The sequence below is a fragment of the Vicia villosa genome, unplaced genomic scaffold, assembly GCF_029867415.1.
Source record: "Vicia villosa cultivar HV-30 ecotype Madison, WI unplaced genomic scaffold, Vvil1.0 ctg.000568F_1_1, whole genome shotgun sequence".
NCBI classification, from domain to species: Eukaryota; Viridiplantae; Streptophyta; class Magnoliopsida; order Fabales; family Fabaceae; genus Vicia; species Vicia villosa.
This window is the reverse complement of record NW_026705261.1, coordinates 344,991-360,533: the sequence shown is the minus strand read 5'-3', so window position 1 is coordinate 360,533 and position 15,543 is coordinate 344,991. Positions and strand designations below refer to the sequence as shown.

General features: G+C 34.0%; 1 protein-coding gene across 1 annotated transcript; it reads right to left on the bottom strand.

The window, feature by feature from the left end:
• Positions 1-2,612: 2,612 nt before the first annotated feature.
• On the bottom strand, positions 2,613-9,883 carry LOC131629488 (probable inactive purple acid phosphatase 27). The gene is made up of 13 exons (XM_058900271.1): positions 9,349-9,883; positions 9,145-9,232; positions 7,427-7,693; positions 7,228-7,336; positions 7,030-7,144; positions 5,002-5,134; positions 4,476-4,663; positions 4,195-4,381; positions 4,038-4,105; positions 3,685-3,775; positions 3,413-3,601; positions 3,082-3,162; positions 2,613-2,951 (listed from the first exon to the last, which is right to left on the bottom strand). Exons 1-13 carry the CDS (start codon positions 9,663-9,665, stop codon positions 2,898-2,900), a joined length of 1,887 nt encoding a protein of 628 aa, XP_058756254.1. The 5' UTR covers positions 9,666-9,883; the 3' UTR covers positions 2,613-2,897.
• Between the last annotated feature and the right edge of the window lie 5,660 nt (positions 9,884-15,543).

The following is a 15,543-nucleotide window of genomic DNA, read 5'->3' as shown; positions in this document are numbered from 1 at the left end:
AGAAGGGTAAATTTTAGGGTGCAACACCGACTCAACTCTGTTTGTGGTTGTATTCTCAAGGTGTCAGACATTATCAGTACATGCACACGCAAACTTCTCCTTCACCTTATCAAGAATGGTGCTTTTAACATATTTCAATAAATCAGGATACTTTTCACACACTTTTCGAAATTGAATGACGAAATTGGCGTATAATTCTTTTGTCAAAGAATTTACAATACGAGTCCATGCATCCATTATTTGTTCAACAATCACACCGGGCCTCACCGATTTTCCACTTTCGGTCTCTACTTGTTTGGTCCCGACCGCGGGTTTAACCTTGCTTCTCACATTATATGTTCTGTGATATCGACAAAGTAATGCATTAAAAGAAGGAAATACCTTTGCCATCGCATCCATCAAAGCGGTAACGCGGTCCGTAAAAATCACCTTGGGCATCTCGACTTGTTCCTTCAAAGTGACCGACCCACCTCTAATGCCCACCTAAAATTATCCTCTTTTTCACACTCCAAAAAAGCAAAACCAACAGCGTATGTCTTCTCGGTGGATGTAACACCTACCATCACAAATAACAGAAGTATATACTTGTTGGTCTTGTAGGTAGAATCGAGAAGGAGCACTGTCGGGAAAGTGTTGAACAACTTTATTGAATCCGAATGATTCCAAAAAATATCTCGGACCGTAACCCCATCGTCGCAAGTTCTGTACCGCGACACGTATTTGTTATCATTCAACATCTTCAACAGTTGTTGCATCTCACTTCTATCTCCCGTAATTGCCTTATTATTGCGGTACCGGATATTATACACTTGCCTTATATTTGATACGTTGTCGGGTTCCTTCTGTTTCAATGTGGCAAGTATATTTTTTGGTTGAACAAGATTTAAGGACATGTCATTAATACATGTCTTCTCTTCCGAATTGAGCCGACATACACTAGGACGACCTTGTAATTTTACGCACATGTCATGGTTATGCAAACCACAAATAACACTAAATTTCCACTTCTTGCTAGCCACCATGTAACCACAGATTTTAAATGGACACTTGCATTTTCTAGTACCTGTGTCGTCTCTTTTAAATTTTCTTAGAGGAGGATGGTATTTCCCACTTCTTTCGCACAGCATTGTTACAAAAGCATTTCTTCTTGCTGTACCATTATCCGGATCATCAAACTCTTGCTTGTTATTAAAGTCACCGCCGATATCTACCGCCTTTACGACTACCCCTTCAACATTCGGAGAAACATCGACTAAAAGAACTAATTCTCTTGAGGTATTGTCGGGGTGCACCATACCTATTCGTAACCAATAACACAAATAACAAAAATTTACAAGGCTGCTTGAAAAACAACACAGACACGTTCCATAGATGCACCTCCGGAACGTGTTCATCTTCAACACGTTCTGTAGATGTACCTACGGAAGCAACGTAACTTTTTTTACAGAAAATTGATGCATAATATGAGCAATACCTGAACTGAATGTATGTGTATTTTTTTCTCAACGTACACTAGTTTAAAATGCTTCCGTAGATACACCTACCGAAAAACCAAATTTTTTGAAAAAAAATGTGCTTCCGGATATACATCTACGGAAGCAGGTGACATAATCAGAATTTCGCCAAGTGGCTAATAGATTCAAGAGGTGGATTGAGATTTTCTCTAAATTAAATATGATTTAGTTTAATTATGTGTTAATAGTATTTAAATTATTTAATATATTAACGCATATAATTTATTTGATTAAATATGATTATATTAAATGACAATTGACAATTGGTTAAATTATTTTGATTTGATTAATATTTGATTGAATTAAAAAAGTTTAATTAAATATAAATAATATTTATTTAATTAAATAGTTTAATTAAATAGTTTAATTAAATAAGATGGGGCTTATTTTGAAAAAACCTAAAATAAGAGCATTAGCGTTTTAGAAGCTCTTTATAAATAGAGGAGCTCTTTTCCCTAGCAAAAACTAATTGTCCATTTTCTCAGAATAAGAACGGCTAGCACCGCCTTCCACTTTGCACTCGCGTGGACTACGTAGAGACGCTGGTATCTTCCGGCGTTCGTGATCAAAAGTTAAAACACACTTCAAGAGATAATTCTTGAATCTTTATTCGTGTTTGGTTTATGATTAATGATTTAATCAAGATCGTTCATAAGGATATTACTCTACTAAGAGGATCAAAAATTTAAAAAACCCCTCTTGATCGAACTGATTTTGTGCTCTCGTCATTTATTTTCTTCTTCTTGTGGTTTGTTTTTCAATGTTTGATAGATTAAGTTAGTTTAAAGATTATTTATTTCAGGTGTCATTGTACTTTATCTCACATGTCAATAACTTTGGTGCGTTTGAATTGTGAACTATTTAAGTTTTCACAACACTATCAAATATTTATATAAAAACAATTGCTTAATTTTAAGCAACCATCTATGCATGTAAATTATCTAATTCCAATACAAAATCAGAGAAGCAAAGTTGCTTATTTTAAGCTATTAAACTTTCTAGCACTAAATTTACTTTTAAGTAGTTTCTTTTCTTAAAAGGCTGAATCATGTTTTGTGAAACTAAAATCTTCAAAGACCAAATGAACAGGAAGCAGTATACTTAGAAATAAGATATATATTGATTCTGATTTGGACTAGAAATAAGAGTTGCGGTAACAAGAACTTATTGTCTATATGTAATTCTTTGTAACAGAATCTACAACAACGTAGATATGTAGTACAAAGAATCAACGGAAATGCTCTTCATCTTCAAGTGTCTCTAGATCTCCTTTGGCTTTCAATATTTTATATATGTGTGTATTGGTCTGGCTGTCTGTCTCGATCTTTATAAACCGATTTCTACTTATACTTCTTTATCTGTTTCGTTTTCTTAAGTGAGCTTTTACTTTGTAATGCGGAAACTATCCTTAACTTCTCTTGTATCTGATGTCACAAACTGCAATGAAGTATATAATGCTTAATATATATTTAAGATAAAATAAAGAAATCATGATTGTCTAATGTATTTTGCTGGAAAAAAAATGAAATGGTGATTGAGGTTGGAATATAAGTAGATAAATACTAACCTCCAAGTTTAAATCATTTTTAGTAGCATGTGCTCTTAAATAACCAAACTCTGAAATTCTTTTAAGACTCCAGCTATCACCCTGCCAATGCCAATGCAACAGAACAAACAGTTTCATTTGCTTATTAAAAAAATCATAAGCATAATGCAAACTTTTATATATATGAACAAGGTTCGATCTAAATTGTGGCCGCAATTTAAAGGTTTTAGAGGTCTCGGCAACAACATTGTTATGCAATATCAAAGTTTTCAGTGCAATTGCTACTCCGACCACAACCGCAATTTCGATCCATGAGTATATAAACGAGTTTGATGAAGGGAAAATTAGTTACATTGTTTGAGGATTTGTCTAAGGTGAAACCAGCCATGCCAATGACAGCATGTACAGGAGCACTATAATTTTTGTTGTCATAAGTGTCTACTCCCTTTTGATCCTTTATAGGCATAGCTTTGCACTTATTCTGATACACAGAACAAGTTCTTTCATAATTATGCACATGGCCAAAAAGAGCCAAGTCAACCTGTTTCATGTTCACAATACACAAGTTAGCTTCTTATACAAGGCACTGCCAGAACAAAATTCTAAGGAGTTTGATTTTCTTGCCTTATTCGCTAATAGCAATGGCTCCACAGCTTTAATAAAATTTTGATCTTTAGATGAAAATCCTTGGTTTGAAGTGTACATTGGTCTATGTCTGTAAATAAAAAAAAAAAATCATGTTCAATAGATGTTGTGAAATTGAGAACAGTATTTTAAAAATCAACCGTTTAAATCTTCAACCGAGTTTTACAACCGTTTAGGTTAGTTTGGAAGTTTGATCACGATTTTATTTTGGTTTGAATGGTTTAAGTCAGCTGAACCATGATTCAGAAGTCTCGTTGGTTTGATATCAAGTTTGATTTTTAAAACATTGGTTGAGAAACCACAAAATCTAAAAATGTACATAAATCACCTACCCCATGAAGACTAACCAAGGAGTATGTTGTCTATTAACTGATGCCATATCCTTTTTCATCCATTCATACTGCAATACAAATATTACATATATGTATCTAAATCATTTAATTAAATTAGAAATATAAGAAATAAAAAGTAACTATTTATTTTATTAACCTGCTCAGAATTTAGGGACCAGTCATGTTCAGTGGATATTACTGTGAAATGAACACTTGCTTGTTCAATAGAGTACCATGGCTTATCCTTTGCAGAAGTTGGCATTGGAAAGTATGTTTCATAAGGTACTCCACATTCACCACCAGAGTCAGGTGTTTGATAAACTGAACCAGAATCTACATAATCCCTGAAAAATAAATAAGAACAAGTTCAATAATGATATGTCATAAGTCAATATACACTTTGCGTGCAATTATGATTAATGTGGATGCAAACGATACCTCTCATGGTTCCCAATTGCAGTCATGTAAGAAACTCTTGAAGCTACCGGACTAATGAGGTTCATGAAGAAATCCCATTCTGCTAGAAAACCAGTCGCATAGCTTATGTCTCCAATGTGAAAAACCGAGTTTACGTTGTTGGAATCCGCTTCATTAGCTATAGCTTTTATAACTGATAAAGCTCCAGGCTACATGAAAAATAAGATCAAGCTGGTCAATACATATTGGTACAATGTTGTTGGTGAAGTCCAATGAAATCCATCAAAATAGTCAAATATTTCCCCAATATATAACACAAGTAATTCAGCTTGAAGATTCGGTGTTTGACCCTTGTTTATGTCGAACAATGACCCGACGCTTGTACATATGATTACATTCGATCATTTTCATTTTCTTAAATTTTACCATGTGTGTGTCATGTCCAGTGTTTGTGTCTGAGTAACTGCTTCATAGTACCACCTGTCCAATCCTAATGTCTTATCTCAATATGCATTTCAGTTCTAAATGCTGTTTCATATTAATTTACCTGAATGTAATGTTCTTCTGAAGCATCAAGAGGGGTCTTTCCCATATCACCAAATGCAACAAACTTGAGCTCATCTGATCCTCCAGAAGGTGGAGTTGAAAATTTGATTTGTTCACTCCAATCAACCGAGTTACTAGAACATAGGGGTGGCAATAAAATCCATTAAGGGATTATCCATCCAATCCATCCACTAATTAATCCATCCAATCCATCCACCAAATAAAAAATTAGCTAATGGATTGGATATAATCCATCCATTTTACTACATGGATGGATCCAATCCATCCATCTCATTTTATAAATCCAATGGATTGTATCTTATTATATATTTTATTTTTTAGATTTTACATAAAATTTCATAAAACTTATTTTATCTTTTTTTAAAAATATTTTTATTTTAAAAATTGAAAAAAAATATATCTCTCTCCCCTCCCTTTCAAGAAAAACAATCACGTGATTTCATTGAACTATCACACTTACTAAAAACTGTGGATTCAGTAATGGCTTCAAAAATTACTAAAAATGGTAGCACTTTCGAAAATGAGAAGAAAAACATTTCTAATTCATTTACTTCTCCACCCATTCTGTACGGTAAATCTAAAGCTATTGTTGTAGCAAAATTAACATATTAACATGTTATTGCAAACTTTATTTTCAATTATTTACTGTAGTGACATAAAAAATTTTGTTTTATCAACAAAATTATCAATCAATTATATATATATATGAACTAAATATTTTTAGAGAAATAAAAAAAATCATTTTTGTAAAATTTTATAAATAAAATATATTATTGAAAAAAAATTAAGTAATATATTTTAATTAATTTTATGGATGGACGGATATCCATCCATTAAAAAGTGTTAATGGATGGATTGGATGGATTTTTTCCATTAACGGATGGATTGGATTGGATTTTTTAAAGAGAATTTTAGTGGATTGTTAATGGATTAATGGATTGTTTTAATCCATCCATTAACAATCCAATCCATATCCATCCAATCCATCCATTTTGCCTAGGGGTGGCAAAATGGATGGATTGGATGGATATGGATTGGATTGTTAATGGATGGATTAAAACAATCCATTAATCCATTAACAATCCACTAAAATTCTCTTTAAAAAATCCAATCCAATCCATCCGTTAATGGAAAAAATCCATCCAATCCATCCATTAACACTTTTTAATGGATGGATATCCGTCCATCCATAAAATTAATTAAAATATATTACTTAATTTTTTTTCAATAATATATTTTATTTATAAAATTTTACAAAAATGATTTTTTTTATTTCTCTAAAAATATTTAGTTCATATATATATATAATTGATTGATAATTTTGTTGATAAAACAAAATTTTTTATGTCACTACAGTAAATAATTGAAAATAAAGTTTGCAATAACATGTTAATATGTTAATTTTGCTACAACAATAGCTTTAGATTTACCGTACAGAATGGGTGGAGAAGTAAATGAATTAGAAATGTTTTTCTTCTCATTTTCGAAAGTGCTACCATTTTTAGTAATTTTTGAAGCCATTACTGAATCCACAGTTTTTAGTAAGTGTGATAGTTCAATGAAATCACGTGATTGTTTTTCTTGAAAGGGAGGGGAGAGAGATATATTTTTTTTCAATTTTTAAAATAAAAATATTTTTAAAAAAAGATAAAATAAGTTTTATGAAATTTTATGTAAAATCTAAAAAATAAAATATATAATAAGATACAATCCATTGGATTTATAAAATGAGATGGATGGATTGGATCCATCCATGTAGTAAAATGGATGGATTATATCCAATCCATTAGCTAATTTTTTATTTGGTGGATGGATTGGATGGATTAATTAGTGGATGGATTGGATGGATAATCCCTTAATGGATTTTATTGCCACCCCTAATTTTGCCACCCCTACTAGAACATCACAGAACCAAATAGTTCTTAATTAGTATCACTTTAGAAAATAAGTTCTTCCTCAACTTTTATAAAAGGAAGTTATGAAACCATCTAATATGGAAGCTTCATACCTTCCATATCTGTAGGAGTAGGCAGTTGATGGGTTGAGTCCTGTCATAATTGCCGAGTGGATAAATCCTGGGTCATGCCATCCAAAATCCTTAGCAGGACTTGGCAATGCTGAACCTGTCAATTTAAAACCAATATAATTGTTATTCTCTCAATATTCCTTGTGCTGATGAGCATATAAAAGTGAAGGTATTACTCACTGCACATATCATCTTGTGAAAAAGTAGTAACTGCTGAAGTAACAGTTTTCCCATCTCCATATTGGATTTGTTGAGGTTCTTTGTCTCCACTAATCCATGTCAACCTCATCTACAATACCAATCATCAGTTAGTTTCACACATTTAAGGATGAAAATGATTGATTTAAAGCATAGTGCAAGTTATAGTTATGGTTCTTACAGATGTTGCAGTTGAATCAATGCTTGAGAGATGTCCATAAAGTGGCTTCTTAGGATTAGCAAACCCCAAAGGTGTGGACCTTCCAGCAAGAAAAGGGGTGAGAAACCCACCAGTGAAGAACACAAACTCAATGTCAGTTCTAATGTTGATAACATGAAACTTTATGGAACCACTACAAGTTGTCACACTGCATTTCCCATTCTGCTCTTTCTTGCATTCTTTGTTTTTGCAGCTTAGGTAATCTGGATCGTTTTTCAAGTATTGTGCCTACATTTTAGTTCGCAATCAGAATATATACAAACACCATGTATTATTCAAGAAAAACATAAACTTACTTATGATTGGTTTTGAGAGTGAGTTTGAATGGTTACTTGTTAAACAAATTAACCACTCTCCAAGTTTGTTGGAAGTTTTTATTTATTTATAAATTTATTAATAAATTCATTTTTCTTAAGAGAGATACTAACATAAAACAAAGCTTGTCGAAGTTCCTGAAATAAAGAAAAAATTATTTTTATGTATTAAAGCATCCAATTCAATAGATCAAGATTTTATTTTTTAAAATGTATATTGTCAAGATAATTTAGATTTATAGAAACTCCCAACCGCAAAAGAAAACAAATAGGAATATACCTTTAAGTTATTCCAACTTCACAAAAAATTAAATCGTTATTGAAACGCCACGAAACATTGTACTGATCTCAATATGGATAAAATATTGCGTGAACGTAAACTTTGACAACTACGTCAAAAGAGCGCATGCTTTTACATCGCTTTTTGACTTTGATGTGCATGTCCCTACCTAACACAGGTGTTATATATGCCATTCTTAATGTTTACCAATGAAAATAAATAAAAACATAAGATCCATTTTTTACTTATTTGAGCTGGTTGGTTTGCTAAGGAAAGCAAAGCGTGTATGAACATCCAGCTAGAGAATGTTGATTGGCAAGTCAAACTAATTACTATGAGAAAGAATTAATTTATCTTTGACAAAGACTTTTATTTTAAATAAATGTTGTTAACATCAAACTCTAAATGAAGCCTTCTCTTGTTTCAGTTTTCTTACTAAAATAGTATTAAACAACGTTGAGGTTTTCACTAATGCATAAGTTTTATTTTCATAATTTTTTATATTCAAGGTGTTTAGTTGGTTCATTACTTGATGTGTGATATCACGCCAATCATCAATAAATCTTTTTTTTTTTTTAAATATTGATTAAAGAAATTTTTCAATTATAAATAAATTTTCTCAAATTTATATCATAATTTATTCAAAAATGAAATTACATCCAAAATATTTAAATATTCATTTAAAAAATGGAAATGACTTGCCATATATTTTCATGGAATTATAGTATAAAAATATGAATAAACCTGATAGGTTATGGTGGGAGATAACCTTGGAGATAAGGTGGTTGAAAATGGAACACAAACCAATTAATAATTTGCAACACAAGCAACTTTTACACCACACACAATATAATATCATATTACGGCATTTATGAGACATGCTAGCAACCATCAATATTCATGTACTATCTTTGTTGTCTCATTTTTTTATTCAATTTGTGTAAAATATTTTGAAAGATATTTTTCAGCTAAAGAAGAAAGAATATAGTTTAACAATTACTGAATAATAGGCAAGGGGAACAGAAAAAGAAAACAAACAATATTTAATTTCAAACAATGTAATAATATTATGCTCATGAACATACCTTGACAGGGTAATGACAAAGCAGAGGAAGTTTTGAAGTATCACCAGTTTGTAGATAATAAAATTCATTGAGAAGACAAGTTTTAACACTGCATATATATTCAATTAACATAATATAATTAATTGCAATTCCATAGTTCATATAATCTGAAATTAACATTTTACATTAGCAAATGGTTCTAATATTAGAAAACACAATTCTTACTTGGAATTTGAAGGTGAGATCATAGCCACCCAATCTCCATCTCTCGGCTTCGAAACTCCGGTTACCGTAACGGTGACGAATTGGTCATCCAACAAGCTTGAATTTTTGCTGATAATGAGTTTAACATAAGGATTTAAAATAGAACCATCTTTCAAAATTCTTCTATTTATCAATCTAAAATCTGATACAGCAGTGAAGTTTTGGTGCAAGGCTTTAGTGTGTGAAACCATAAGGTCTAAAGTTGAGGACATTGAAGAAGTAAAGAAGAGAATGAGTAAAATGGAAACATGTTTGAGAAGCCAATTTGAGGATTCCATGGGGTGAAGAAGATGAATGAGAAAGAAAAGAAGAAAAAGTGAATATGTAAGTTAGGCCAAAGCTTTTTGTGTGATTGGTTTATATCTTGAATCAAACTCTTTCACGTGAAACAGTTACGATAATTCTTAAGATGCCTTAGGATATCACAATGTGATACGTTTATATATAAAAGGAAAGAAACATAAAGGAACGAGCAGTAGTTAGTGATGGGTATAAACGAGACGTGATGGAGTTAAAACATCCTAGTTCTATCTCTAGTAAATGAGAAAATATTAATACAACAACTATTCCCTCGTCTAAAAATGAGTTTCTTTTTATAAACCAAAAAAAAAAAAAAATGAGTTTCTTTTTTTATTTGTTTTAAATTATTTATAATCTTAAAATAATAAAGTGGTATCTAGCCGCCTCAAATTTTTAAAGGTTCTGTATAAGTTAGTTATGGTTCAACATGACAAAATAATTAGGAATTCTATTCAATCAATTTTAATAACGGTATATCTTTATGAGGTCTATTTAGTTATAATTTAATTGAAAATAATTTTGAGACCATGTACAAGTAGTCCGTCTTGCTTGTCTTAAAAACGAGCATATACTTTGCTATCTAATATTAATAACGATATTTTAATTAATGATATTTGTTTAAAATCAATACAATTAATTATTATCTTAAAAAATATAAAAACGTAAAAAATAATATCTATTATGAGATGGAAAGAGTAACATTAATTTAAATTTTTATTACCTTAATTGCATTTTCAGCTTTCTCTTTTACCCCATTTGACACAATTGTTTTTATATTTCAAAATTGTACAATTGTTTTTATATTTCAAAATTGTACAGTTTATTTTTTAAATATATTTTTTGAATTATTATAATAGTATAAGAGTGAGTTTAATAAAGATGAGCATACGAAATATATTACTTTATGTTATCTTATACAAGTAATTTAAAATTTTAATCTAATTTAACCGTATACATAATTGTCATAAATTTATAGTATACTCCTCCCTTCGTTCCTTTATAATTGTTATTTTTGTAAAAAAAAGTTGTTTTAATTTAATTGTCACTTTCAAATTTCAATTTGGTAATTATTATAGTTTTGTGAACATTGCCCCTAATTAATTATTATGAGAAAAAAAAAAGTATGTTAAAATGATTAAAAGTTAAAGGTATTATAGACAAAAGAAAAATTATAATTTAAGAAGTAATTATTATTATTAATTTTCTTAGTATGTGTAAAATGTCAAAATTGACAATTAAAAAGGAATGGATGGAGTACATAATAAATTACTCTATCGATATGCATCATCTCTTTTCTCTCTCATAGTATAACTACAAATTTTAGGTGACAAAATTTAATATTATTATTCTAAAATTTGAATGATATATTTTAAAACTGCGTGTAAATTTGTAGTAGATAAAAAATTGTATATTCCATTTATTGTTTTGCATATATGGGTTGATTTGGGCAAGGAGAATAGTACGTGTGAAGAACGTGTGGGTTTCTTTGACATGAGCTTTGTCGGTTCACAACTCACGCAAATAGGTCCATGCATGGCTGGTAACAGCTTTTTCAATTTTTTAAAAAATCCTTTTTATGTATATTGGGCTTTGTTTTCACAAACAATTTTCGAATTTATGGTTGATAACATGTAGTAATTTATAAATTCATATATGGAGTTAAAACCTTATAAATTTATAATATTTTTTCATAAGCTACTTTAAACGGCTTATAAATAAGTTCATCATTTGGATTTTAAGTTTATCTTACTTATTTTAATTGGAAAATTTAAATATTATAAATGGTACATATTTGATAATATGAAACCGGGTCGTACCACGTGTTGTAGCGAGAGAGGCTCTCTCTTCTCTCTAGACAATTTAACGTGCTTTTCCCCTCTCTCCATCCTAGAGTTTTGAGTAGCGGCGCTTTTCCACCAGGCTCCTTCCTAGTTTTTTCTCTTTGTTTTGCTATCTTCTCAGGGTAGAAGCCTTGTCTCTTGTTCTTCTTAGGTATTCTAAAAAGAAACATTTGGTTACATCTTGTGGTTCGGTTGCTCCCAATATGGAAAAATGGAAAGAGATTCCTCTGTACAAGGAGGAAGAAGAAGGAGTTACGGTCGAAGGAGAAGAAATTTGCGGGGAAGAAACTTTTCAAAGAACCCTAGCGGGTCGGTTATGGACAGACAATAGTTTTAATGTGAGAGCCTTTATGAGTACGATGCTAGGAGCTTGGAAGCTGAGAAACCCGATTGAAACCCAAGAACTCAGTAAGAACTTTTTCCTCTTCCGATTCTCAACTAAAAGAGAACTGGAGACGGTGTTGAGGAACGACCCTTGGAGGTTCGATAGAAATATTCTTGTTCTTGCTAGAGTGTCTGAGGAGGAGCAACCCTCGGAACTGAATATGCACTTTGGGGTCTTCTGAATCAGAGTGTACGAATTGCCCCTAATGCTCCAATCTGAAGCCATGGCAAGGAAGTTGGGGGGGGGGGGATTCTGGGTAAGTTTGAAGAGATGGACATGAAGGAGGCGAACAGAAATGGGAGATTTTTAAGGATAAAAGTTACGATGGATCTCAAGCTTCCTTTGAAGAGGGGGACGGTGGTCAGATTTAAAGATAAGAACCTCCGAGTTCATTTTAAGTACGAAAGAATTCCCACCTTCTGTTTTGTTTGTGGACGTCTTGGCCACCAGTTAAAGGACTGTGAGTCAACCGGAGATCTTAGTGAGGAGGGTTTTGATGACATAGAAGAGACGGACCTTTTGTATGGCCAATGGTTGAGAGCTTCACCTTTGCCCAGGGTTCAGGAGGAAACAACAAAGAAGAAAGATTCAAACTCAGGGTCGTGTAACAGAAGCTTGTTCAACCTCTCATCTGGATAAAGTAAGTGTGACACAAAAGGCAAGGAGAAGGAGGGAGAAGGAGAAATGGAGCAACTTAAAGAAGCTAGTGAAGACCTAAAGCAGAGAACTTCCAAGGAAGTTGTTGGTCCTATTACTGTGCCGTAAAGCTTATTGGAAATAGAAGTCGTTGCGGAGTCCTTCGGAGCGGTGGACATTTCTAATGTGGGGACCGGCAAGTCTGCATTTGATAAGGGTTCAGGTACAAAGAAGAAGAAGTGGACCAGAAGACAATCATCAAGGAAAAAGGAGGCAATATCTGAAGAGAAATTAGAGGTGGAGATTGGAAAGAGGCAACTGGTGGACGTGATGATCACGGAGGGCAAAGTGGAGGAATGTGGCAGTGGGGAGAAGAAGAGGAAGGGACAAAGTGCTATGGAGGTATCTCTACAAAACTTACCAGAGGTGGTGTTGGAGGGCCAACACCGCCTAGGACAATGAAAATCGTTAGCTGGAACTGTAGGGGGTTAGGGAATCCCCGTACAGTTCGAGCCTTGTTAAGGCTCACCCATCTTGAAAATCCCAACTTGTTGTTTGTTATGGAGACACGTCTCAAGGATGAAGAAACTCAGTTGTTAAGAATGAAGTCAGGGTTCGAGAATTCTCATGTGGTGGATTGTAAGGGATCGGGGAAGGAGAGGGCTGGAGGGTTGATTCTTTTGTGGAAAGAGAGGATCCAAATTAACATCTTATCTTTTTCTCTAAACCATATTGCAGGTTCTTGGAGAGATGATGAAGGTGGTCAGGTGTGGAAGTTCTATAGTGTGTATGGGCATCCTGAGGAACATAATAAGCGTAAAACATGGCAACTGGTTCAAGAGTTGTTCAGGGATGAAGGAGATAATGCTATCGTTTTTGGGGACCTCAATGATATTCTGTGGGAGCAAGAGAAAAAGGGAGGGAGCTGCAGGAGTACTAGTCAATTAATGTGGGGGAGGAATGCTGTGAACTTGTGTGGGATTATGGACTTGGGCTTCGTTGGGTACCCGTTTACCTAGACCAACAGAAGACAAGGAGAGGATAATACTGAATGTCGTTTAGATAGGGTGATGGCTTCAAACTGTTTTATTAATAGATATTCTCCTATTAAAGTTCATCATCTGTCCAGGTTCAATTCTGACCACGCTGCCATTAGTATTTCTCTTGAGGCTGAGGCTTGTACTCAGAGTTTGAGAGGAAAGAGGCCCCATATCTTTCGCTTTGAGGAAGCTTGGAGCAAGGACCCTAGGTGTGAGAAGTTTATGCAGCAGATCTGGAATGATCCCAATTCCATAGGCCTTAATAAATTTGAAGGGATGCAGCGTCTTGATGACTTATTTAAAGAGTACAGGATTGGCGAAATTTCTAAAGAACTTAGAAGGATTGAGGAGCAACTAGGAGAGGGGGTCTGCTGGGATGAGAGGGGACAGAATATCAAACATAACAGAGCCTTGGAGCGTCAAAGAGATAATTTACTTTGCACGGAGGAGATTATGTGGAGGCAAAGGAGCAGGGCCTTATGGCTCAAGCATGGGGACAGAAACTCCAAATTTTTCCATGGGAAATCCAGTCAAAGGAGGAAGACGAATTCCATCAAGAAGATTAAAGATGAAAAAGGGCACTGGTGGAGAGGACATGAGCATTGTGAGAGAATTCTGATTACGTATTTTTCTGAACTTTTCTCCTCGTCATTTCCTATCAATACAGCTGAAGTGTGTAAAGTGGTGGAGGGAAGGCTATCTATAGAGAATATCAGAACCTGCGAAGCTGCTTATACGGAGGAAGAAGTAAAAACTGCCCTTTTCCAAATAAGCCCTTTAAAGGCCCTAGGACCGGATGGTTTTGCCTGCTCTATTCTTTCAAAAAATTTGGCACATTGTGGGGCATGAGGATTGCAAACTTGTCTTGGATATCCTCAATAACCAAAAGCATCCGGGGATCATAAACAACACCCACATTGTCCTTATCCCGAAGTGCAAAAACCCTGTTAAACCTCAAGACTTTCGGCCTATTAGCCTATGCAACGTTGTCATGAAGTTGGTTACTAAGGTTATAGCAAACAGGTTGAAGAATTTCCTCCCCGATATCATTGACAAAAAACAGAGTGCGTTTGTTAAGGATAGGCTGATCATGGACAACGCGCTGATAGCAATGGAATGTTTCCATTGGCTAAAGAATAAGGTGAAAGGGAAGAAAGGTGTCATGGACCTCAAACTAGACATGTATAAGGCCTACGATAGACTTGAATGGAGCTTTATTGTTGAGGTTTTATCATCTACGGGGTTCCCTCCGGTGATGGTGACTTTGATTGAGAGATGTATTAATTCGGTCTCCTACAAAGTGCTCGTGAATGGTGTTCCTAGCAATAGCTTCACTCTGGAGAGGGGTCTCCGTCAAGGCGACCCTCTCTCCCCCTATCTTTTTATAATGTGTGTTAATGTCTTTTCAGGGTTGTTGAAGAAAGCGGCGCAGGAGAAGGAGATTTATGGGGTAAAGGTAGCAAGAAACTCCCCGACGATCACTCACTTATTCTTCGCGGATGATAGCCTGTTGTTTGCGAGAGATAATTTGGAAGAAGCGAAACGGATCAAAGACATTCTGAAAAACCTATGAAGACGCTTCGGGCCAAGTAGTGAGTTTTGAAAAGTCCGAAGTCTCCTTCAGCAGGAATATGGGAGAAGAAGTGAGGGAGTCTGTTTGCCACTGCCTAGGGGTTAATTCTGTTCCTATTCATTCTAAATATTTGGGGCTGCCTATTATGTTTGGCCGATCGAAGAAAGTTATTTTTGCAATGGTGGTGGAGAGGGTGTGGAAGAAGATTAAAGGTTGGAAGGAGAAACTCCTTTCTTCAGCAGGAAAAGAAGTTCTTATCAAGGTTGTTGCTCAAGCAATCCCTATGTACGTGATGAGTTGTTACAAGCTTCCGGACTCGGTGTGCCATGAGATTGAGGCCATGATTGCTAGATTTTGGTGGGGGCGAAGCAAGGAGAAAGA